We start from the raw sequence: 25,778 nt of genomic DNA, 5'->3' as shown, positions 1-25,778 counted from the left end.
CATTTGTTTCTGGGTGACGAGAGGCACTATAAGTGTCTTGCCATGAACACAACACAATAATCCCTCCCAGGGCTCGAACCTGGACCGTCCAAACCGGAGTCTGGTGTCTGAACATTGGGCCATCTTGCCCCGCAAAACCAACGGAATTCTGTACCTGTAGTTTTTTCCTCTCACGTGAACTGTAGGAGTCCACAAAGGCAGCGGCGCGTTGAGCATCACACTTAAAAGAAAGTGATTGGGTGTCTGAAGTTTGGGTTCTGAAAAAAAAAAAGAAGCACATCATGAACAACTCTACACACAATAGGGACAATAATAATGTGCACTGCAAATTCGTAACGAACAGTTGAAAAGGAACGTAAAGAGGCAAGGTGGAGATTATAGGAGAAAACAAGGATGATTGCAGCAGACAGAGGACAGTGGAGGACCTATGTAAAGGCCCTATGTGCCACGAGGTAAGAGGAGGATAGGTAATAGGTAACAGGTAACAGGTAACAGGTAACAGGTAACAAATTCGTAATATTACACGGCTAAAAAAAGACACGACAAGAAATTTTGCGCACTTCAGAGCAGTGACCAACGTAGGCTGACATCACCTAAAAAAAAAAAAAAAAGGGGCAAAAGTGTTTGACCTTCAAACGTTTTCGTGAAAAGACAAAACCAGTTTATCGCATGTAATGTCACTAACCACGCTGATTTTTTTCAGATACATAAAAGCACACACTACATACCTCCTACAGGAGTTTGACTTAAAATCAAAAGTTGCTCTAGTGCTGTAGACCGCACCTTAAGGGAAAAAAGGTTACACCGTTTTGAGCTACTTAGGTTTACCAGGTCAAGTCTACTCACAGAGCATCAAGACGACACTCTGTTTCTTTGAATTGTTCAGGCAAATTAAGATACTACCACTTCCCTGGATGGAATAGCTGACCCATGGTTGTGTACCCCCTACATTTTGTTCAGTCCCCCAAACAATCGTAAATCTGTGCAAAAATATCCACACATATTTTTTCTTGCGGGCATGATCTGTTCTTGGAAGGAGACAGATTTCCAAGCGCAAAGGTTGAAGAAACAGTGCGCCTTCAAAAAGAGATAATATTCGAGCCAAACCGAGGTTATTGAATTAAGACGGAATCCACCAGAAGTTCGAGTAACGAGTGGACAAAAACGTAGTACCAAGATTATTTACATCGTATTGCAAACATCTGTACGACCCTTTTAAATATCTGCTCAAAAAAATCATTTCTAGCAACACCAGACGTCGAAAACGAATGTTTAACTTCGTATGAAACACTTGAAAGTACTGGTGAAATGAAACTGATGATGAAATTTTGCCTGTGTTTGCACAAGGTCTGTGAACTTTGAAAATCATTTTCTCTCGTTCCCATGGGAAATTGTTTTCGGTGTTATTTCAGGCAATTATTTATGTATTTACATTTAAGAAAATGTACAAATGACTGTAAAATACTTAAAATTATTCTGGTACCAGATTTTTGTCCATTAAAACCTGAAATTGCTCGATTTTCTATCGGATTTCGTCTTAATTTTCCTTCAAATAAATAAACCACACAAGGTCTCTCTCTGCCAAGCTGTTTAAGTCAAAATAATTTTGTTGTCACTGACAAATCTTGCTTACAGTCTGTTTAAAATAATTCACTTATATTGAACAATTAGTTTTAGTTGGAAACTGAACACTGGAATTTGAAGGGCATATGTTGCCCAGTTTACACTCAATCAAAAGTCATGTTTAGACAAATACACGCGGGAATACAGCTAGAGGTGATATTTTGTAACATATCAGATTCACTAACACAAAACATGTATTACCTGAGAATTGACAGATCCTATAAGAATTTCCACAATGAAGTCATTTACGTTTGGAAGGTAATAAAATACTCCTACAAAACCAAGTAACAAATTGCGTCAGATAATTTTACAATTGAAATACTCAGAAGTACTCCTACAAGATAAATACTGTGAGAATGTGAATAAAATGACGGACCCAAGGGTGAGGTCACCCCTCCTATAGAAAAAAAACAAAACAAAAAACACAGGCTTTGGGTTTTACTCTAGGCTGCAACGTATCTGTAAACACAAAGTGATAACTTTTAGAAGTAAGATGTTTAAAAAGCTACATGTTTGTTTTAAGCATCGATTAGCTTAGATTCTTTCTCTCAGTTTGGAGATCAGGCCAGAAAAACATAGATTAACAGTTTTAGATTATTACTTTTATGTTTATCCCCCCCGTGCTTAAAAGTGTGAGCCGTTTTGTACACAAGCGAGTGCCATTTATTGCACAGAATGTTATCTCACCCATAAGTTGCGTTCTGAGTTGCAAACAAAGAACAAGGAGCTGAAGGGCCTCACCGACTATTACAACATCCTGCAAATGAAAGCAGCAGTAAAACACATCAGCCGGAAAATCGAATCGCTGATAATTAAACTGAGGGAGATGGAGCAACTGCTCAGAACGCTGGAAGGTTTTGTTCACAAACACATTTTGACTTCTACATGCTCACTGAACGTACTATAGTACAATACATTTACATCTATCATGCCTCACTAAAACAAACACGTTTTTGGTACCAAAACACATATCCGTTATATAAGAGTTGCACTGCAGTACAAAACGTGCAAACCAGAATGTACAGCTACAAAACGTTCACCTGCAGCCTTGATACACACGTAACAGAAACTTGTTGCTTTTTGGGTGAATTGGATCAACTCGACAGGCAAGTTCACCCGTAACACCATGGGTCCATCAAGCATGCTCAGCTGTAACAGGTGCTACGGGTTACGGTTCCTATTGGCAGCCCTCCATAAAATGGACAACCGTCCACTGGGGCATTTTACGTCCAACATTAACAAGTTACACTGAAACAAATATTGCAAGCGACCAGAAGCTGGATCAGACTCACAACAGGCAGGTGACAAACGAGTTAGCTATTTTACAACACCAACCGAGGCCTTGGACTTAAACTGACTTCTGAGAACACCAGACTGTTATTGGAGAGGAAAACACTGTGCCTGGAACTTCCTAACCAGAGTCCACAACTCCAACTACTCGGAAACAACATGCTCCACTGTTCACACTACAAACCAGTGGCAGATCTAGGGGAGGGGCCCGGGGGGGGGGGCGAGGGGCCTGCCCCCCCCCCCACTATTTTGGGTAAGCAAGAAGAAATCACAGATGGAAGAACAGCCGACAGGGCAAGCAAAACAACCCCCCCTCCCCCTCCTTAGCTCAAGGTCTCGATCCGCTACTGCGAACAACAGTTATCTATTTCCATACCTTGTTAGTAACTTCAGAGGGGTTGCCACTGGAGACACTCGATCTAAAGGACTTAACAGACTCTGTGTCACTCCCTGCTCCCCCATGACTGCTTCCTTCATCATCGGAGCTTTGACTAGACAGTCTCTGTCTGCCTCCAGCCAGGTTGATTCTTCCAGCAGCTGCCGCCCAGGCTACACGCATAAAACAAGCAATAGTCTCTGCAAAGTCATCTCGGCCCATTGTCTGAAGACGCAAACAAGGTTAGTTAAAATTCTGCTACCCTACAAGACAGAAGTTTCCTTGTCCTCGTTCACACACCCATTGGACGTTCTACTGGGCATGCTCAAAAAGTTCCATTGGAACAAACCAATTGAAACAACAACAACAACAACAACATCCTTCATTTACACGATGTGGGTAAAAATGAAGGCTTGCTTACAAGTGGGGTCGTGTTTTCAACTAAGACAAACTACATGTAATTCTACCATACCGCAGAAAAGAGGACCGACGTAATCAATTAATTTCATTCTCATTACTTTTGCACAGCCCATCCAATTTTGATATTTTAAATTATGTACTTTCACAACCATGAATCAAGATATAAAACAAGTCTACTGAACAGCAGTACTAACAATAAATCGCTTTCCAGCAGATAAGTGTCAAAATCAAACTATGCCATCCACTAGATAGCGATTTATCTAATGGATATGGCGTTATCCAGCCTTTGACCAGGGCAGAATAACAAAAAGTCCAAAATGAGAATTGCAATGAAGGCTTGTTAATTAAACCTTCCTACATGTAGCTAAATCATTTACCTCAATAGCAACCCTTACAGAGGGATGTACATCGTCAATCATACTGCTAGAGCGTGCTCTCTTCGCCTCAATTGCCGAGTTGTTAAGGGAGTCGTTTAAGTCGGTTTCCATGGTACCTGTTGCCATGGCAACCGGTGATGCTGCAATAGTAGCATGTTCTCTGTGTGGTGGCGAAGGTGGGGCTGTAAAGGAATTTTCTGAGGATTGTCCACACAACAAGAACCTTGAAACCGAAGGAGAACAGAACACTTCTTAGAACTAATAAATATACTGAGCACAAATCTATTGTCTGCATATACATGGAAGTAAAGAATGGAGAAAACATAAATTACGTGAAAATAGAAAAGCACTGCAATGCCAAAAGGTTAATAATGATTCTTCGAAACTATTCAAATATCGCTAGCATTAATCATCTCGCAAGGTTTCATAGCAGAGCTCCGGCAGCCTGAAGGGCCTTCAAGCAGAGCACCATAACTACAGGAACATAACCACATGCATGCATAGAAATAGAAAACCATGCAACTCTTTTTTTTATGGTCAACATGGCTAGTGGCATGGATCATGGGTGTGTGCGCTCTGTGACGACGAAAAACATACTCCAGCTAATAGGTTGTCGAGACATGCAGCCATGGTTTACAATGTAAATATCCATGCTATGGTCAATTGACACTAGAATTGGTGTTAAAACAGGTTTGAAAAATTTTAAACAAAATTTACACCACAACATACATGACAGAGTGAGTTCATGGCTCCAAAAGAATACAAACCTTGCTAGTTGTAAGCAAATTGCATAGCAGCCTCTGCGAATCTCAGTGTCTACATCCTGAGGAAACATGTCTTTTTGAAGGATATTCACTACAACACTGTTGAAAAGAAAAAAAGCATCACTGTTTTATATGGCTGAACAAAACGGATGCAAGTTATCTATCATGCTAATAATAAAATAAAATTAATAATAAATAACTTTATCTCAGTGTCAAATGTATTTACCACTGTCATGCTAATTGGGGACAAGGTTACCAAATAAACAAATATTTCAAATAAAACATAAACTATTAAGAATCCCAACAGGTGGGAGGCTAACCAGTTGGCTATTTACACAACGCGGTCGAGGAGTTGAACTCGGGGCTACCGAGAACAAATCCAGAGAGCGCTAGGGTGGAGGATTTGAACCAGGGAGCTCCAGATTTCAAATCCAGCGCCCTAAACCACTCGGCCACGTTGCCTCCACACTTTTACAACCACCTTTTGATAACACCCAAGTAGTTCACGGAAGAATGAATACCTTAGCCCTCCACTTGCTAAAAAGTTCTCCTTAAACATCCTAGCATTGGCTCCTCCATCTCTGTGATGTGTTGGCATCAACTTACTACTTAGAACCTGAAACACATTAATACATGACAACTGTAAAGATCAGTACAGTTAAAGAACAGCTTTCTTTGTGAATGAACCAACTAATTCAGCTTGACAAGCCAACATATTAACTTCAATAAGTGCCGCCCTAGATTAAAGCATCACCCTCAAATAAACGTCACAACCCTTCAACAACAATGCAATACTGGCATCTCCAGAGAATGAATTCACAAAGCCCTTCTTGGAAAAGATGTACGCGTACATACTAAATATTGTTTCTTAACAAACTCCTATCTGACAAATGCCTAACTATTTCTGAACAGAAGTCTCTATACATTAACTTTCGGGACTTTCTCTTCATGTAACTAGCCATTAGCAGGGTGAGAAAAATATCTTTCCCCTTGAAGAGATTTTCCCAGCTTGAAAAAATTTAGACCAGTCATTAAATTTTAACCCACCCCGTTAGTACGGTCACCTAGTTAATATGGCCAAATTTTCATGGACCATTGGGCTCCACTATGCTTGAATAAAACGTCTACAAAATGGGTAAAAAAGTTCTCTACTTTTTTTTACAATACTTCAACGTTAGTATTCCTAGGTTCATTCAAGTAACTACCTTAAACCAGTATATAGCGACAATTGTAACATCCCCTGATGCCTATCATATCGTACATTATAATATAGATAGGACTCTGCGCACGCTCTGATTGGTCAAAAACCCATGTTTTATCAGAGTATAAACATAGAAAAAGCGTGTTTTATTGTTCTGCGCGTGTAAAATCTATATTATAAAGCAAATGAAGAAGCCTAAGCCGTGTATTGCATTATGATAAACCACTCCGAACATTTGAGAACACTTGAGAAATGTAGAAAACACTCGCCTGCGGCTCGTGTTTTCTACATTTCCCTCGTGTCCTCAAAGGCCCGTTGTGTTTTACCACAGTGTAATACATGTACACGGTTCAGGTTTCTTTGTTTGTCAAATAAACTCTTGAGATAAACCAAAACTCTAATAAAACGCGCTTTTTAAAGCAAAAAAGAAAACAAAAACAAAAACAAACAAAACCAAAACAGTACCTCAAGGTTGTAGAGGATTCGGAATGGTGACATGCCTGGTGCAATACACTTGAACATGTTCTGTAGATTAACTGCCGACTGCATTCTGTCATCAGTACCGCCAGGGGAACAGCTTATGGTGTACTGTCAATTGGATGGTGATCAATTGTTAAGTTCTTTATAGTGTATTAATACAAATTACAAAAAGTCATCATTAAAAGTCATCATTAAACCGTTATTATTATTATTAATAATACTATAATTATTATTATTGTTATTGTTATTGTTGCTATTGTTATTATAATTATTATAATTATTATAATTATAATTATTATTATTATTATTATTATTATTATTATTATTATTATTATGAACATTCTCAAAATTATTCAGTCTAAATTTGCTTTTTGATGAGAGCAGGTTTTCCAGGTATACCTCCCCTTTCCTGTCCCAAGATTATGCAAGGAGCCTAAGGGGCATCTGCATAGCAAGCTATTACCTGTTGTCCTATAGAGTCCAGAGCTTCTTGCACATCTGGATCAGTTGGTAGCAACATAAGCAATCTCTGCACACGTACAGTTATGCTGCAAAGGATAAGAATGAACTGAATGGGCCGTTTTTGTGTTACCTTGTGCCTCTGTTTCAAAACCAGTCTTTGTGCAAAACTTTTCATATGAAAATGACCTTGATTTGAATGAAAATGAACAAATAAGCAGAACACATTTCCATATGAGTGGTTTCTAGTGCTGCAACGATACACCAATGCACCAGTGAATCCTGATGTTTTGTGTCTCGATACAAATATCAATATGACTACAAGTTATCGCAATGTTATGATATAATTGTAATTCTTCGTGAATTAAAAATTCAACATTCAGAAATAACTGTCTTTTACGAATCCTTACCCAATTCCTTTCAGAGCTATTTATTAAACATTAAAGGGGCCTGGGAAAGGGACAAAAAGTTCCATCTTTGCTTTGTACTGCTTTGCCTGCTTCCAGTCACATGTTTTTCAAGATGGCAGCACAAAAGCATGTGCAGTTCCAAGTAGTTGTCAGCTGACACAGTCTAGTGTGCCAACGTACAAAACACACCTGTCAGTTGTATGTAATGATGTGTTGTGTATCGTATCATGACACTTGTATCGAGATTGAAGACTCATTTTGAAGCAGGGACACAAGGTTTTGACACAGAGGCAAAAGGCAACTTGGAAATGAACTATTCTCCCTGGACGTTGCCAGGACATTCCAAGACAAGAATCTGCTGGTACTACTGTAATGTAAAATTATGACTCTTGTCAGTTGCTGTTGTTGTTGTTGTTCTACACGCAAAAGCGAGTTTGAGACAATTTGAAAATTTAATTGAACTCAAGGGCAGTACCTTCTATCACTGACAGCAGCATTAGAAAAAAACAAAGTGACTACAATCCTAACACCAATCAGTGTGCACTCGATTTAAAACAAAATCACATACTGGCACATGTTGCCTCAGCAAGCCTGCCTCACATTGTTAAGTTGCAAGTAAACTTTGTGATTGTAGTTTATTTAATCTTGCTCATTACGTTCTGGTATTTCCTCCGCAGTTAGCTAGATGACAACAAATTGCACCTGCAATAAAGTCTAAGTACAAAATGTCATCATTACACCAACCTAGGTTCTTCAAGCTCTGCCAATTGATACAACTTGTCAAAAGCTTTACATTCAGTTGCCATGATAACACCAGGCATCATTCGTTCCTATGAAAAAAAAAATACAAATTAAAACTGCATCACTATGGGCCTATTTAATCAACTGACTTCCTTAACCAACCCCAACATCTACAAGGCAGGGGCGTTGCTAGCCTTTAAGCCATTAAGAACGGGCTTAAAGGAGTTCAGTCATGGTATTTTGAGTTATTTTGGCCACATACAAAATTACCTTAAAATGGTAGGAAACCTGAAAATAACAGTTTAATAAGATAGAAAAACACCAAAGACATAATGATAAACCATAAAGGAACAAGGATGGCTAAGGATGGAGAAGATTAACACGGATTACAAACGACGAATTTGAAAAATTGAGGCTAAACTTTTCAATATGCGCAAACCGTGACTGAGCTCCTTTAACAAGAATTTCTGTAAATAATTTTTTTAGTAGCCGAAAGGCCATATTTTCTTTTTCTTACTATTCAACAGCGAATCACCACTATATAAACGTTTTATATTGAAAAACAAAATAATGACTTTCAATCTTATACATGAAAAAATGCTGAAAGGTTATCAACAAAGAATAACTTTGAAAAAGTTTTGTGCACAAAAATTTAGTCGACTGTTGTTATTGTTGTTTTTTTTTGGATGTTGGCAAAATTTTGATATATGACTTATGCTGTACAATTTGGGCTTAAATGGAAAAAAAAAGCTGGCTACACTCTTGAAAGGGCAATGCTGGCACAAAGTCCACTACAACTAACTTGAAGAATCAAGGAGTACTGCTTGTGGATCTGCCACCCCAAGACACTTTTACTACCAAGTTAACATGTACATTCTCTGCAAGGTTTGTTTTTGAGGCTCATTGGAGGCAATTGTTCACAAGGATGAGGCACTGTGAGAGTAAAACATCATGGCCTGGATTCATGACCATAACATGACATTTTGAAGAAAAATAACACACATACTGTCTCACCTGTTCCAGGGCATAGGTTTGACGATTTGATCCACTTGCACTGGACTACAAAGTAACAAATGAAGAAACTAAGCTGATCATTTGAAAAAGAATCACAGTGATTTCAACAAGGTGTCGTGGTTTAGAAGAAATATATCAAACATGACAGACAGTGTTTCATCGGGATATCCAAACACTGAGAAGAGAGTTGAAAATACAATGTGCAGCGGAGTATTTTTGACGACATTCGAGGTGTTTGGATAGCTGATGTAACACTGTCTCAAGTGTTTGATATATCTTCTTAATCGAAACAAAAACTAAGGAGTAAACAGAGGAGTAAAATCGTCAAAATCTACGCTAATTAAGACCGGGTATCCAAACCTCCTTCACGGTTGTGATTTTCTTTGTTCTAACTTGATGAATTATTAGTGAATTTGAGAAGACAAAAATAAAGCCTGGAATAAATTATTAATATTGTTGGTACATCAATAGCAAGTTATGCTGCAATGTGACATGGCACGAGCTGAAAAATACATGATTTTATGATCAAATTTACGATGTTTTAACATTGTTAATTGAGAGAAACCACCTGGACGGTAAGTAAGCTCTCATAATTTTAACCTGAAAATTTGTTTTCCGAGTGTTTGCTAGAGTATGTGAGTTTGAAATATCCAAATTACATCATACCTCATCAATTCTCATGGACTCTTGAATCTGTAAAATAGGAAAAACAGTTCACAACTTGGATACACACATTAAAAGTAGTCTGGATAATCTAGAGTAGATATTCAAACAAATTATTATGAAAATCACAGAGTAGCAATTACACTTTTCATGATTACCTTTCTAATTTGAATAACAACTGTTACAATCCCCTGGATGCGAGGCACTTTTGTGCAATTTGTATTTTTAAATTACTTGGATGCAAAGAAAACCCACTAAGTATGATGTCCTAGCCTGAACATCATTAACAATTTAACCACCAAAATTTCACCTCTTACAGTACTTCAGACTGTAAGTTTTTTTTCCTCAGAAATCTCCCAAGAGACTTCGCTCATCCATCGAACACGTGAAAGACAGAATCCCCATGCCTGACTCCAAAATCGACTAGCTGGGTTCAGACATGACTTTCTTTGCACACCGTTTCATCTAATGTAATTGTCTGGGAAATCCTAAAAGGAACTGCTGTAGGAAACTAATGTTTATGCAACCTATGCGGAAATCACCATCAGAATAAACCATTTACTGTTGTACTGTATAATACTGCTTGTGAATGCACTGTGACTAAACAAAACTGAACTGTAAGAATTTTTACATCAAAGTGAAAATCAAGGGCTTTGTTTGTGGTATAATTAACAAATTATCGAATGTGGTTTAGCATTGTCTGTACTCTTATCGACAACGATATGCATCATCACAGTGGTCAAAATGTTGTGGACTCACGAGGTGCAGCCAAGTGAGTCCACAAAACTTCGAGAGGGATGTTCCCAAACCAGATCATATCTGATTCTTTGGCTTTGGGAGATGGTCGTTGGACAAAGGCTGGCTGTTGCGGTTTGAAAAAGGCATTGTGTGATACATTAACACGAGCAGCATTGTCTGAACTCTTATTGACAACAGCATATTAGCCATTCAGATTGCGAGATTAGTAGCAATTCTGGTACAACAAGTTTACTACATCTTGTATATTAGCAACTGCAGTCTTGAAGCACCCAGTCATTTACAATAAATCTACCTCTGCCTCTTCCTTAGTAGGCACAGTAGTGACTCCAGAGACAGACACTTTAGCAAACAGCAGTTGCTCATCTTCAAAGTCTAACTGGTAGAGAAGCTTCTGATCCTTGCATGGCAAAAGCTGCAATTCAAATATACATGTAATTCATACAGATGGGGATACTTAATTTAGAAAAGTTGTTCAGGTAGATGACATACAGAGGTCTTCGAAACAAATGCTCCTGTTACAGGACTTCCAACCAGATTATAAAGGGCCTCTATAAACTAAAAGTTCAAGTGAAGTCAGAAGTGGGAAGAAGTCAAAATTTTATTACCTAAAAGTAACTACAGACTTGTACTGTATTAATGATGCTAAATATCACTAAACCTGGGATTCTGAATCTACATGATTGTGTCAACTACAAAATTATTTATTAACATAAAAATTATCAACAACACACCACCAAAAGCATACAGCTGGTTCATAGAGGCAGAAAGACATTGATAAGAGATTTGAAGTACATGCAAGAAATCTTGAACTCCTGATTTCTCCAAACAATTTCTGTTTCCCTGGAGTGGAGGTTGGAGGTTAATTGTTTCACTTATAGTCTGACCAGTTAGATACCTACCAGTTTTTCACTAGTTGATATCTGGATCTGTTCCGGATTGGTGTTCAGTCGGTTTGCTATCCTATGACGAAGAGACTTCAGACTTTCATTGGAATGACACTGAAACACAAAAGCAAGCTAACTAAGTTTGTATATACAGTAGGCTGGTATAATGAATATTAGAAAACAGCCCTAAGAAAATATGCACACTGACTGGTTAAAAATTGTGTTTCTATAACTCGATAGAAACACAGAACTAGCATGAGCCGTTGGCGTAATGATTGCGCAAGCAAAGGGAATTTACATTTTAATGACCAAAGTAAACAAGTTGTTTCCCTTTTTTTCGTTGCGGTGTTTTCTAAAGGAAATAGAAAACATGTTCTCCATGTTTCTATCGAGTTATACAAACACTCGTGAAAGTTTGGGAGAACTCAAAAAAGCTGTGGAAACACTCGCCCACAGCTTGTGTTCCCACAGCATTTCTTGTTCTCCCAAACTTCCACTCATGTTTCAATAACTACATAGAAACACGGTACACGTTTCCTATTTCTTAAATGTTCCTCTCTCATTTTGTTTCCTTCTAAAATGTCAATCAATCAGCTGAGGTCCATCAAGATCAATCCCGCCAGCCCATCGCACAACTAGTAAAAACACTAACGGTACTGTTATGGTTGGCACGGTTTCATGTGTTATAATTTACATGCTACATGTAGGCAAGGTTTCATTTGTCCCAACAAAAGTTACACAGACTGAACACAAAATGAAACATCTCAAAATAATTCTGTAGAAAACTGTATAAAGTCTGCGGTCCACAAACAGCTTATCTTTCTGCAAAACAGTACAACATCTAAGCTTTCAGGATTACAAGTCTTTCAACTAGTTAAGTTGCGTAGTCATTACCTATTAAGGTGGCTCAAAATAGTTTCCAGCAGTTAGATTTTGACGGGCCATTATAATCATGATTTCAAAAAACTGTCCAATCACTGGTGAACTTGTTGTTATCATTTTTGTGACACAATAGGTTACCATAGCAACAGCATGACCTGCTACAAACACCCTTAATTACAGCTCTAGGGGCTTATAATTCAAAAATGGCACTGGGAAATTTTTTTATATTAGCAAATTTTGATCAGCATGATAAGACACAACTTATAACTTTATGGCAAAAAATTCTGTTCATTAGGTTCAGAGCCACCATTTAAGAGTGGTTACAATGACCCATTAAAATCTAAGTGCTGGAAACTGTTTTGAGCCACCTTAAGTAGCAAGAAGTCTTGTAAAAAGAAAAATAATGTATAAACCTGAAGAGTGATCTCTTGTTTGGGTAAATCACAAGATACATTGATGGTGATTGGGTATCCATGAAATGATGCTCCATGTGGTAAAAGGGTACGAGGACCAGCATGAAGATCCTGTGAAAAAATGTATGAAATACTATATTAAAAATAATTATTTAAGTCCAAAAAAGTACATTGACGTCTGCATTTATTTTTAAAGTATGCCATGTACCCCGACCTTACAGTGTGCTTTGTCATTTAGGTTAAGAAGGAGGCCAAACTTTCTAAGACCATACTGTACATAACACCTTCAAAAATCATCTGATCCAGATATATGGAAATGAACAAGAGGATGATTTACAGTTTTAATGTCTTTAACAATAAACTCACCTCAACAGTTGTGATGTAATGTTCCACTAGCACCAGGAGTCTTTCAATACTTTGCATGTAATTTGCCCTGAATAAGAGTTCATGTTTCATTACAAAAACATTGTTTAAAAAACTATGGAAGGTACACAAAACTGGCCAGCACTGGCCGCTACTGACAAACCATTTTGCCAGCACTGAAAGGCCATCTGTCTGGCAATGATGAGTTAAATGACAAGCTCATCATCATCTCTAAGTTCATCTCTGGGCAGCACTTATGAGCAGTCTGGCTAGGCTAGCACTAACATGATGAGCAATTTTGGTCAGCACTGATACATTTTGTAAGCCATCTCACTAGCACTAATGAGCCACCTGTCTTGCATTAATGAGCCACTTGGCCAGTACTCATGAACCATTTGGCCAGTACTAATGAGCCATCTGTCTAGCATTAATGAGCCATCTGCCCAGCACTGATCAGCCATTTGGCCATGACTAATGAGCCATCTGTCATTGACAAGCTATCTGGCTAGCACTGATGAGTGAACTTACCAGTACACCTGAGAAATCTGACTAGCACTGATCAATCAGCCATGTGGCCAGTCATGAAAAGCCACATGGCCAACACTAAAGAGCCAGGCACCTGGCCAACACTAATGAGCTACATGTATCTGGGCTAAACTCAATACTGCCCTATAGTCGTCTGATAAGCCAACTAACTGGTACTGATGAGTAATCTGACCGTTACTAATGAGCCACATCTGACTATACTGCTGTAGGTACAACTGAAACATCTCATCAGTATTGATAAGCTAACTCGCCAGAACCAATGAATGATCTGATGGCCAACACTCAATGACCCACCTGCCCTGATGAGCTAACTGACAAGTACTACTGAGCCACCTGAGTGGCACTGATGACTAGACCAGCACTCATCTGGCCAACTCTAATCTGGCTGGGACCAGTAACTCATGGAAGCCTACTCTGCCGGCCAGCACCAATGAGCTATCTGGCACTTATGAATCACCTGACTAGTATCAATAGGTCATGCAGCTTACACTGAGTCATCTAAGTCATCTAGTTAAAAACAATGAGGTATCTGACAAGCCATGTGGCCAGTGCTGATAAGTCATCTGGCCAGCACTAATACACCATCTGACTGGCACTGATGAGCCACCCGGCAGAACTGAATACCCATCCAAGCAGCACTTATGTGATATCTGCCTAGCATGACTGAACCATGTGGCCAGCACTGATGACTTGTCTGGCCAGCACTGATGAGTCACTGGCCAACATTGATAAATTATCTGGCTAGCATTGGTGAGCCATTTGACCAGCAGCGATACGCTACATTGTATATTTATTGAACTAGCACTTATCGACCAACTGGTTGCTCTAGATCTGATCCCTCTGATTACAAAAGACATTAGCCCTGACTGCCAATCAGTATCATAGATGCTCACATAAGCCTCTTGTTGTCTGAAACTTATTTTCCTTAGTTACTAAAATGCTATACCTTGGCACAGGAGAGAGAGGCACATCTGGTGTTATTGGAGCTGTAGCTGCAGTGGTTGCAATGCAAGCTGCATGGGTCAGTGATGTGTGTCCAAGGCCAGACATCATTGTCTGTTAAATTTAAGTACAGCACAAAAACTTTAGTTTGTCAAAAATTTATGAAATTTACAAAAAATGTATCTCAGGTGCATGTATAAGACAGTAATAAAGAATGATACAGAGGTAGAACAGCTCTGGTTTCCTGGAAAGATCAGGTAACCCAAACATTTTGGTTCCTGAGTTTTCAAAGAGTGCTTGCACAAGAAAAGAAGATAAAAAGATAACTAGTCCAAGTAAAACTAAAGGAACTGTCAAAGGGAAATGACTTACTTCAAGACGTTTGTAACACTCCAAAATAAATTTCTTGTGACTGTTAACAGGGTCCTGAAAATAGAACATATACATTACACCTACTTATGAGATTTCCCACAGCCCTATTAAGACAGGCAGGTATGAAACATCTTTTATAAGGTAACAGTTTGCTGAGCTCGCATCTACCTTCTTCAACTTTGAAGACAGCCAGGTGTAACTAAGTTCCATGAGTTGTTTGACAGCCAGCATGGCTATTTCCTCCGATGGTATTTCAAGCACTACTCTCCACAGGTAATCAAGACCTACAAGGTCCATCTTCTCAACTGTGTAGGTGTTCCCTGTCTTTTTCAAACGATGGTCATTCTGGTTAACATTCTCCAGAAATGCTCTGAAGCAAGCAAAGCCTACACAAGAAATAAGGCCCACAGCTTAGAAAGGTCTGTATAAAAGAGATAATGTGACCATGGAAAATGGAATAGTCAACATTAGAAGGGAGAGGGGGGGAAAACGATCAGAATACAATCCAAAATTGTATGTGAAAATTAAAATGATCTCATCTCCTCTTTAAGTTCTATTATTTGATCAATCCATTCTTCATACCTCTCATGGTCAGCCTACTGGGATCCAGCTTAAGAACTTTCCCTGTGAACATTTGAGATTGCGTGTCTGCCTCTAGGTCACACTGTCCTTTGTAGAACCAATCAAAACATGTCTACAGAAACAAAATGAAAAGTAGAGTCGATAACTTACTATTATTCACTAACATTATACTTTCACAGCCTTAAAGCAATTAAAACCTCATAGCCTAGTGCATTCTCAGGATAGCAATTACATGTAACTTCTGTCAGCTTCCACAATGAAACGAAACGGTGTACAGCCCTCTCCAGATACAAATTGGTGGAAAGACAAATGAATGTACAAGTAGAGTGATTTTTTTTGTCTAAGAGCACAACACAAGGGCAAACGAAATAGTTCAAATCTTTGAACCTCAGCAACTTTGACCTGACCTTTGGATCTGGAGCCTAACAAACTGCTCATCAGGTCAACAAGCTTCCACATCACTTCACAAGACCTGCAGTTAAAATTCATATGGTGTAACCAACTACAGGTACATGTAGCATATGGATGTACCAGCTTACCTCACGATCAAATTCACAAGCATCAGGATTAGCTACCAGACAATCCCAGATATCTCTAGCCCGGTGCCAGGGAAGATAAAGGACGCCCTCTTGCAAGACAAAAGCCAGGAATCGAAGGTGGGTGTTAACAAACTTCTTGTGCGTGTACCGTCCATCTACAAGGGTATCCTCATCCAGTCCACTGGGGGCAGCAGCTGCGACAGCTTGCTGGTGACAGTTCACAAGGCTGCTGACAGTCAGCTTAATGATGTCATGATTTTTATGCAGCTCTGGCAGGATACCCTGTCAAAGAAGTTATTAGTCAGGTGAAATAGCCTCATCAATAGACCATTAATTATTTCTGAATTGTCTTTTACCTCTAGTGCAAAAAATTTCTTGAAAGCCCTGATACATGTATATGTGGCTGTTTCCACAATGAGTGAGGTAACCTGCCACTTAATTTCATATATTAAGTGCTCCCCTTTTTGTTTTAAGCCAAGGTGCAAAAAATTGCAACATTGGTGTTCAGGGGACAAAGCTTACATGTAGCTTACAGTGTACAATGTAGTTTTGGGTTGAGAGATAAACCATTAAGATGCAGAAACCAAATTATACTTTGCTTGAGTTCACAAAATTAAATTGGCAAGCATAATAAACATCATTCCTACTGACAATACAAATCAAATGCCATGTACCATTTACACATTATAAGCATGCCATACAGAGGGAGACATTACGAATTTAAACAAACTTGACATGCCAAACCTTGTCATGCTTGTTGAATTGTTGTTTCACCATTCCTTTTGTGATCAGTAGAAGTTGGCGGATAGCTGGCACAATCAAAACGCCTTTCCTGATGTCCTCCATGCATTTAACAGCATAGTTCTTCTTGATCTGCTCCTTAACAGCATATGAGTCACTCAGGATGTCATTGTGAGATCTGAGGGCTTGATCTACCATCTCTGTTGTCAGTGATGGCAAGTGAGACAAACTCCACAGAAGATCAAGCACCTGAAAAAATAGAAGGAAGCACCCTTCAGGCTCCACTTTGGACTGAGTAGTTCAGGTCTGAGTCCTCGCCAGGGACATTGCGTTGTGCACATTACTCAAAAAGTGCCTATCTCCACCCAGGTGTATATTTTAAATGGGTACTGGTGAATTTAGTGCTGGGGGTAACCCTGTGATGGACTAGCATCCCATCCAGCTGCAGGGGGTATTAGCAATTCTCCTAGTAGCTTCATACTACAGAAACTCGGATAAGCTCCAGCGTGATGGGCCATCTGGCTTGTATGCAGACTTTACCTACCCCTTCGGTAAGTCTGGAAATGCATATATTTTGTAATACATTGACAGAGAACACAAAACAGACCCCACCAACTGCAAGGCCATCATGCCTCTTAAATTTCAACTAGCCATTTTAAAATGCTGAGTCATGCACACATATACATGCCTATGTAGATATTACATTGATTTATTTTGCAACGTACCTTAGTTGTGATTTTTCCTACTCGAGCTTCTTTCCCAATTCTTCCTATTAGTACAAGCAGCTTCTCCTTCATGCGGTCACTCTCTGATCCCCAGCTCTTAAACAAAACAATCATAAGATTACATTTCTCTCAGTAAATCGAAACCAGTGATGTAACTAGTTGATAAAACATTGCACAGTTTGCCTGGCTCTTACAGTTGTACATGGATGCTTAGTGTAGACCGTCTAATTAACAACTTGAATGTGGTTTAGCGTGGTCTGTACTCTTATCGACAACGAGTACATGTCATCACAGTGGTCAAAATGTTGTGGACTCACAAGGCGCAACCGAGTGAGTCCACAACAAATTTTGACCACTGTGATGACACGTACTCGTTTTCAATAAGAGTACAGACCACACTAAACCACATTTGATTTGTTTTTTACCATAATATCAAAGATAACGAAAGAAATCTTTGTCACGATTTGTTGGCAATTGAAAACACCGACTTGGACTTGAAAGTGCACGTGCTGCACTATGCAAATGAGCTACTTGTATGCGTCAGACTTTCCTTTCAAAAACTCTTGCAAACTCGCTCAACATGCAGAAATAATAAAAAAAATGATTGGGAAAGAGCAATGACGTGTACTCGTTGTCGGTCAGAGTACAGACCATGCTAAACCAATTTTGATTTGTTTTTTACCACAATATCACTGTCAAAGAAAATGTTTTTTTCAGAGCGCGAGCTGAAAAAGGCATTGTGTGACACACTGATGCCACAGATTGCAAGATTAGCAGCGATTGTGGTAAAATGTACCATCCGAAAATAACTCAACTTACATGAGTTATGACAATTTAAGTATATTTGTTGTTAATAGCTTTGATAGCATGCGAGAGTACCTGTATGTTTTAATTTAATCGATTTAATCATTAACTTTAATTATTTATAAACATGTTACCTGCTGTATGAGTACAAACAGATGATCAAGCTGGTTGGAGTTGAATCGCACTGCTGCTGTAGCCAGGATATTGTGAATGTTGTCCACTTCTGTTGGGTGTTTTCCAACCTTACAACAAAACAACAACAACGAACTTCATTGTAAGATACTGGTTTCCCACTGACTATTTTTTTTTTCAAGATGTTTCAGCTGGTGCTTGAACCTTAATCAGTTGAAATACCAACGTTAGTACCCATGATTCAAAAAACAGCACATCAAATGCATGCTGAGGAAAATTCCGCGCTTCATTGGTTGTTTACTTTCAGGTAAAATTCCTTGATCCAAAATTTTGAGCCATCCATCGTTCCATCCATGACCTTTTTACTATCATGACCATACAAGTATTTCTGACATGTACGGTAACAATTACTTGTGTCAGAATTAACTTCCATCCAATAAAAGTACATTGTACATTTAAAGCCACCTAGATACAGTTTGTACATGTACATGTAAACAACCTGTCTGAATACTTTCCATAACCTTACATATATGCAAATATATTGACTAGTACTACATGTAATACCTGCATTTTCCATATGGTGGTCAATTCGTCCAGTGAAAGCTTTGTGCCAAGAAACTCTACAAGGACTTTGATGCGATCACAATACTGCGACTGATGAAGATTGCCTAGTTGTACCAAAGAAAACCACACTGAATTTTTTTTAAATCACCAGCAATGGACATATTTTGTGTCAAAATAGGTCAAGTATGGAAGAGCAAAAGACAATCACAGGAGGAACTCTGACTTGTATTCCTAGTCTCCTCTGGATGGGATGCAAGTCTACTGCAGGGTTGTCTCCATCCCCACCCTCAACCCCTTCCAAGGGCATCATTTACTTCATGGATACCTGGATTAATTTTATATGAGTTCCTGGGTGGAGAAAAACATCAGGAGAAAAAACCTGTACTTACCCAAGAACTCAATTACCCCAGCCAAGATTTGACCCACACAATCGATCAGGATTATTTCCCTGGTAGCACTGTTCACTACCCTGGTATCACAACAAAATGATAATGATAATGATAATGATAATAATTTTAATAATAATAATAATAATAATAATAATAATGTTATTAACACTACATTATTTCACTGCTAAATAATGGTTATCAACAAAAACTTACTTTCAAATGCAATTGAGAGCACTTTATTCTGTAACAGCCATTCTGTGATAGCATCCTGAGACATGCTTACTTTGGTGTTCTTGGTCTTCTCTGAATCTTCAATCAACTTGCAGACCTAGCATAAATTAAAACAATATTACCATTGGCTATATCAGCATACTTTTAGGCTTGATGAATTGCAATTTTACCATAATTGTAATACAGGCGTGTATCTACACTCCGATTGGTGAGGAACCAAATCAGCTTAGACCATTTGGATCATGTGTACTAAAGGCATCCACAGCCGAGACTCGATCAATACCCTTGGTTAACATCTCACTCGACACTCAATTGACATCTTGATTGATACTTCGTTGACAATAACCCGACACCTAATCGACATCTTGATCCACACTCACTCAACACTCGGTTGATCCACTCATACACGTACTATGTAATTATATCAAACACGAAAGACCGTGTTTGACCACATTTCCAAACATCGAGAAGAGAGTTGAAAATACGACATGCAGCGGAGTATTTTTGACAAACTTTGAGGTGTTTGAGTGTTTGATATATCTTCTCAATCGAAACTAAAACTAGGGAGAAAACGGAGAAATAAAATCGTCAAGATCTATGCTAATTAAGATCAGATATCCAAACACCATCACAGTCATGATTTCCTTTGTTCAAACTTGATGAATTATTAATGAGTTTGAGAAGTATCAATCAACATGGCATGTGTGCAAAAATGAGTCGACTCTTGACCGACTGTCTTCTGAGACATCTTGATCCACACTCACTCAAAACTCAGTCGATCCACTCATATGTATCAATAAACACTTGATGGTGTGTCTGCAAAAGTTAGTCAACTCTTGACTGACTGTCACCTGAGATGAACTGAGATGTCTATCAAGTGTTGACTGAGTATCAATTGAGATGTCAGTTGAGTGTCATTTGAGTGTCAATCAAGACTTGATGACAGATGCCTTTAGCACACATGATCTGACTATTGTGTACAGGCTGGGTCCGAAATTAACGGTCGTCCAGTCGTCAGAGACGACCAGAATTTAACACTGATGACCAAATCGCAGAACATGGTTGCCCATTGGATGACCATAATTCAAGCTCCCAGCCTCTTGAAGATGTGAACAGTTGCTTAAGACCTTAAAATTTATAATCTTGGGTCAAGATTTCTGTATGAGAAATGGAACAGTAAAATAGCCAGTCCATTCATTATGATTCGCACACGAACGTTCGTTTACTCCGCCATCTTGTTTTGCATTTTACCGCTGAGCAGTAATGACCCAAACTCTTAGAAACTCCTGGATATACATGCCATGTGTTTCCCACAAAATGGTGGACTCTGTGGATTCAGTGAAGCGAAACACTTTGTTCCGGTATTTTAACACCTCCGAGGAAACAAAGGGTGATGATGATAGAAAACGAAAAGATGCACCAAAAGATTCGGAAGGCTAAGGAGAAACTGGATCAGAAAGCAAGAAAACCCGAACGGAAGCCTCCAGGCCTCAAAACTCACGGCTTTGAAAATTTCAGCCGCAGTGGAAAGCTGGTCAGCCGTGGCTCCAGTATTCCGAAATTACAAATTCTATGACTTGTTCATACTGTATACACTACAACACTGGAGGGCGAGAAGAGCGTAGTCAAAGTGCATTGGCTTCAAAGGAGGGGTGTACAACATTTCGACTTGAAACACTAAGAAACATGCCTCCTTTTATTGCTTGACGAATAGATTTCATCTTGGACATCTAGATCTGAAAAGATGGTTGTCCAATGGGCAACCTACTTCAAAAGTTAATTTCAGACCCTGACAGGTACAGCTACAAAATCATCTTTTTTTCCCTTGCCATGCAATGCATAAGGCATCACATCTACAAACTAGCACCTGAAAATCTTAGTTCTTTCATCAACGGCACTACACCACACTCAAAAATATTTACACACAATTATGTTTTTGGTCAGCCTACATGTATGCTACGGGTGTACACCATGGAAAAAATGTGGTTGATTTCCATGTTACTGTAAAAGCCCCTGAACCAAACACTGTACATACCTCTTTGAGTGAGTTCATCTTTGCATTAAAATGTGGACTTTTGAGCATTTTCAGGGCAACCTCCAATCTCAGTTCATCAACCCCTGACACCATATTCTGCCAAAGTCTCATGCATAGGAGTTTTAGAGTTGTTAAAAGATCAAATACATCACCAACTGTCTGTTAAAAAAAAAATCACAGTAAATACATGTTATGGACCAAGCATGAGAGAAGGATGGTTGGATATAGAAGTTCTTTTAGATATAAATTTGTGGGACAAGATGCAGTTGACATCCATATCCACACAAAAAAAGAACAAAGCCAGTTTCCAACTATATACATTTACCTCGACCAAACAAGCTTGTCGGTACAGGTTTTTGACAGTACAGTATGTGTACATGTACATCTGTGGGACCCTTCCCTCTTCATGCCAAATGGCATATATAAGTAAGGCCTCTGCTTAATGAACACTGATAATTGATTTCCATATAACAATACATCAGTCACTTACCTTCTGCTTCATGTCTTCATTAGTAAGTTCTTGGATATATCCCAATGTCTTCTCAAAAACATCACTGAATACTTTCTGAAGAGAAAACCGCAAATGAAGAGTGATTTATACTAGCAAGGGACCGGAGGTAATTGTGTGAGAATTTTATACAGTGATGTTATTGTAATTAGCTTTAGTTTACGAATACTTTTAAAAATTAAACATTTTTATAATTATACAGTGTTTCAGCCAGAAAATTTTACTTGAGGGCCAAATTGGCCCCTGAAGATCTTTTCTAGGGGCCAATTTTTTTAGGAAAGGGGCAAATAAATTGAAATCTACAGAAGGAAAAAATGCATCAGGGTACCAAGGAAAATATACATGTAGCAGCTTATTAGGGTCTATGATAAAATTTAATAGTAAGTGCTTTTTTAAGTGTTTCTACTCTATAAAGTTTCTTTTGAATTAGATACCAGTATCAAGGATCTGTGTATCACAAAAGAACAATCCTTAGGCGTACATGATGTAGTCAATGATCAAGGGTTTGCAATGCATTATAGGGCTTTTTTTCATAACATGGTCAGCCATTTGGAAGTTTTCCGATGTGAGAGAATCAATACAGCAAAGCAAAAGGATGGATTGGCTTCTTTTCTTATGTTGAATGTTTTAGAATGTTGTATGTTTTCAATATGATTTTCAAGAAGGACATTATGTGTGACAAAATAACCATTGTTGATCGTCAACACAGAGAAATGTAGTTGCCATTATGGGGACTAAACCAGAATTTTTGTTTGCCAAGGATGAAATGTTAGTTGCATTGGCGATTCCGATAGCCTACGAGCCTATGATCTTTAGAAAGGGACACATTGGCCCTTTTTTCATTTTTCTGGGGCCATCTCTGATTCCAACACGGGATTCCTGCAATGGTGCGGTCTGGTGGAAACACTGTTATAGAGTCGCAGCAGTTGAGAAATCTTACCGGCAGGACTTTGGCATTTAGGTAACTGGCACAGATTCCCAAGGGTTTCAAAAGTGCCGCCAGCATCTGAAATCACAAATGACAGATAAATTTTGTTAAAAGAAAAAAGCAACAAAAAGAGAGAAGAAACATTCAGTAACTTGGACAGCTTTCATCAAGTATCATGATGATAGCCATACAACTTGCATAAGAAGACCTTACTGGAGCATCCACTTTTTCAGCTGTTTCAATCTGTTTCTTAATTTCTTCAAAACCACCAAGCTCTGCAAACTGCAAATTTATACAGAAGAGATCTTTCAATATTCACCCTATACGTTGCACATCTCTGTCAATGCATGTAGCTACCAAAACCTGCACTGTAACTTCTCACTGTGACATTAACAATTACTGTAAGAAAACATGTTATAAGAATAAACAAAATTATCAACTATAGAAAATGCCGTTATTGACTAAGTTCATATGAATGCGTTTTTAATTGTTACATTGTACTATTAATCACCAGAATTACAAAATTATTATTTATGCACGACACAATAATAGCATGAAAGAAAATATGATCACGTAATGTAGAATGTAGTACATGTACAGTGTACCTACCTTGTTGATCAAATTTACAAGCCAACCATATGGATCCTGAAACAGGAGAAGAAAAAATAAACATTCAGATATTATTACTGGTATACAGTCATGAATTTATACGCTCACCTTAATGCAAATTTTCACATTCAGATGCGTCGATTTCTCTGATTCATTTTTTTGTAGATTGGAATCATTTGCACCAATTTTACTGCAAAACTTTAACCGGCTAGTTAAAGTGAGATTTTTGAAAAATTCAAACACAGTCACAGCAGTGGCAAAAGGGTGGGGAAGGGGGGGTGGCAGTCACCTACAGTGTAACAGTCAGCAAGAAAAGTTGGTTCTGAATCAAGCTGTCCAGTTCTGAGTACTGACCAGCTGGAGCCACTGTCTTACATTCTTAGGCAGGAAATGTTTCTTTCAGACAATCTAGAGCTCTCCACTAAGAAGCATTTAAAGAAAAAGTAGCAGCAAACTGTACAGCAACCCAACATAACACTGAGAAGTAACTTGGGATATAACGATTGGCAATGGCAATGGACTAATATCCAAAACTTTTAGCTGGTCTTGCAATATCAGTATTTGGCCCAAGTATGAATTTCCTTTCGTGGGTAAAATTAAAAGAACACTAGCCCAGTACCTTATAGGAAGGACTGGTGTAATAGGCCGAACTTGGTGGACACAAGGCATAGCAATCATCTGCTCCAAACACCCCTTCATAATACTTCTTGTCCCAGTGCTTTGTTCTGTTCTTGAATTGGAACTCAGTGTCAGGATTGAAAGCCTGTAAACAAAACAGTGCAGTACATGTATTAGCAAAACTGTACATGTATAAAAAAAAAAATTAAATTCTGCTATAAAAGGGACAATACCAGTCCCACATTTTGCACCTTTCAAGTGTGAAATGAATATGTTGTACATGTAGTTCAAACTGAACCACAACGTAATTTACACTTGTAGTCTTGCTTACATTGTAGCTTAAATGTAAAGCCATGGTCTGGAGTCAAACATCCTGTAAACTAAATATGCTTCAAAATGCCTTGAATTCATGATTACAAACAATAATCAGATTATAAGCTGCAAAAATGGCACTGAATAATGAAAACTCGGGGTGTGGCTTATCTGCAAGTGCGGCTTATCCACCAGTGTTTACGGCAATGTTCACAAAATTGTCCCTCTAAAAGAAGTTGCTATGAACCTGCTTCCTCTCTTATTGCCCTCCGATGGGTGCAGCACATGGACAGCCACCTACTTCACATCTTGTTAAAAGCACTGATAATCACTTTGTGTCATTTACACAATGCCATACCTGTTTTTCATGCACGGTAATCAATCAAGGTGTTTTGCTATCGGCACTTAAAAGTATGCAAGAAAGTTTGGAAGAATTTAAAGCAACCCTTGATAATAGTACTTTTCGAATTGTTAGATTTGAATTTATCCATATACAGGGCTCAGAAAAAAATCAACTTGAATTCCAGCTTGCCCCTAGGACAAGTATCTCTCATATATTCCTTGCCTTGGGCAAGTCTTAGTTTGCTCTTTTACTGGTTTAGTTGGCAGATGACTTACCTGATCCCTTGCCCATCGGGCAAGTGAGAATGAAAAGATACTCGCCCAAAGGAGAATCTACTTGTCCTGGATGACTGGAGACAATTTTTTCAAGCCCTGTATACTATAATTATCTAGGAAATTAAACTTGAATTGGTTCCTTGTCCCCAGAAGGAGCAGGAATAAGCCAGATATATATGCAGCTGTAGCAAGTAAATTTATGCACAATTACCTGTGTCAACAAATCAAGTAAGCCAAATGGGACTGGCTTGTACTTGAGTCTTGAAGCTATCAAATTCAACAGCAGGTGAAGCATGTCATAGATTCCTTCATGGATTTCTGCACCCCATCTGTGGACTGCTTGTGTTGTCAACAGCTATTATAGTATTGATAAATAATAAAAGGAAAAAAAGCCTTTTAACTTTTTTTACAACATAACACCATTTATGTACGTACAAAGTATGTGTAATAAGCTTAATATGTAG

General features: G+C 38.6%; 1 protein-coding gene across 2 annotated transcripts in view; it reads right to left on the bottom strand.

Moving 5' to 3' along the window:
• Nucleotides 1-25,778, bottom strand: part of LOC145467176 (ubiquitin carboxyl-terminal hydrolase 24-like) — a 52,701-nt gene that overhangs the window by 24,173 nt on the left and 2,750 nt on the right. For both annotated transcript variants that reach the window (XM_081450727.1, XM_081450728.1), the window contains exons 3-36: nt 25,526-25,669; nt 24,386-24,529; nt 23,767-23,802; nt 23,371-23,439; nt 23,170-23,235; nt 22,212-22,286; nt 21,722-21,880; nt 19,669-19,783; nt 19,067-19,170; nt 18,505-18,612; nt 17,567-17,662; nt 16,845-17,090; nt 16,101-16,382; nt 15,562-15,673; nt 15,148-15,365; nt 14,980-15,033; nt 14,612-14,721; nt 13,123-13,189; nt 12,757-12,867; nt 11,477-11,575; nt 10,870-10,989; nt 9,822-9,848; nt 9,156-9,200; nt 8,145-8,230; nt 6,995-7,079; nt 6,517-6,639; nt 5,372-5,466; nt 4,854-4,949; nt 4,087-4,309; nt 3,290-3,514; nt 2,311-2,380; nt 1,825-1,895; nt 729-783; nt 155-257 (exon numbers count right to left, since the gene is read on the bottom strand). In XM_081450727.1, the coding sequence (XP_081306853.1) occupies nt 155-257; nt 729-783; nt 1,825-1,895; nt 2,311-2,380; nt 3,290-3,514; nt 4,087-4,309; nt 4,854-4,949; nt 5,372-5,466; nt 6,517-6,639; nt 6,995-7,079; nt 8,145-8,230; nt 9,156-9,200; nt 9,822-9,848; nt 10,870-10,989; nt 11,477-11,575; nt 12,757-12,867; nt 13,123-13,189; nt 14,612-14,721; nt 14,980-15,033; nt 15,148-15,365; nt 15,562-15,673; nt 16,101-16,382; nt 16,845-17,090; nt 17,567-17,662; nt 18,505-18,612; nt 19,067-19,170; nt 19,669-19,783; nt 21,722-21,880; nt 22,212-22,286; nt 23,170-23,235; nt 23,371-23,439; nt 23,767-23,802; nt 24,386-24,529; nt 25,526-25,669 (3,839 nt within the window). The remainder of the gene's footprint in view (nt 1-154; nt 258-728; nt 784-1,824; nt 1,896-2,310; nt 2,381-3,289; nt 3,515-4,086; nt 4,310-4,853; nt 4,950-5,371; nt 5,467-6,516; nt 6,640-6,994; nt 7,080-8,144; nt 8,231-9,155; nt 9,201-9,821; nt 9,849-10,869; nt 10,990-11,476; nt 11,576-12,756; nt 12,868-13,122; nt 13,190-14,611; nt 14,722-14,979; nt 15,034-15,147; nt 15,366-15,561; nt 15,674-16,100; nt 16,383-16,844; nt 17,091-17,566; nt 17,663-18,504; nt 18,613-19,066; nt 19,171-19,668; nt 19,784-21,721; nt 21,881-22,211; nt 22,287-23,169; nt 23,236-23,370; nt 23,440-23,766; nt 23,803-24,385; nt 24,530-25,525; nt 25,670-25,778) is intronic.

Source organism: Orbicella franksi, chromosome 14 (genome assembly GCF_964199315.1).
Source record: "Orbicella franksi chromosome 14, jaOrbFran1.1, whole genome shotgun sequence".
Lineage (NCBI taxonomy): Eukaryota > Metazoa > Cnidaria > Anthozoa > Scleractinia > Merulinidae > Orbicella > Orbicella franksi.
This window is presented reverse-complemented; position numbering and strand designations above follow the sequence as displayed.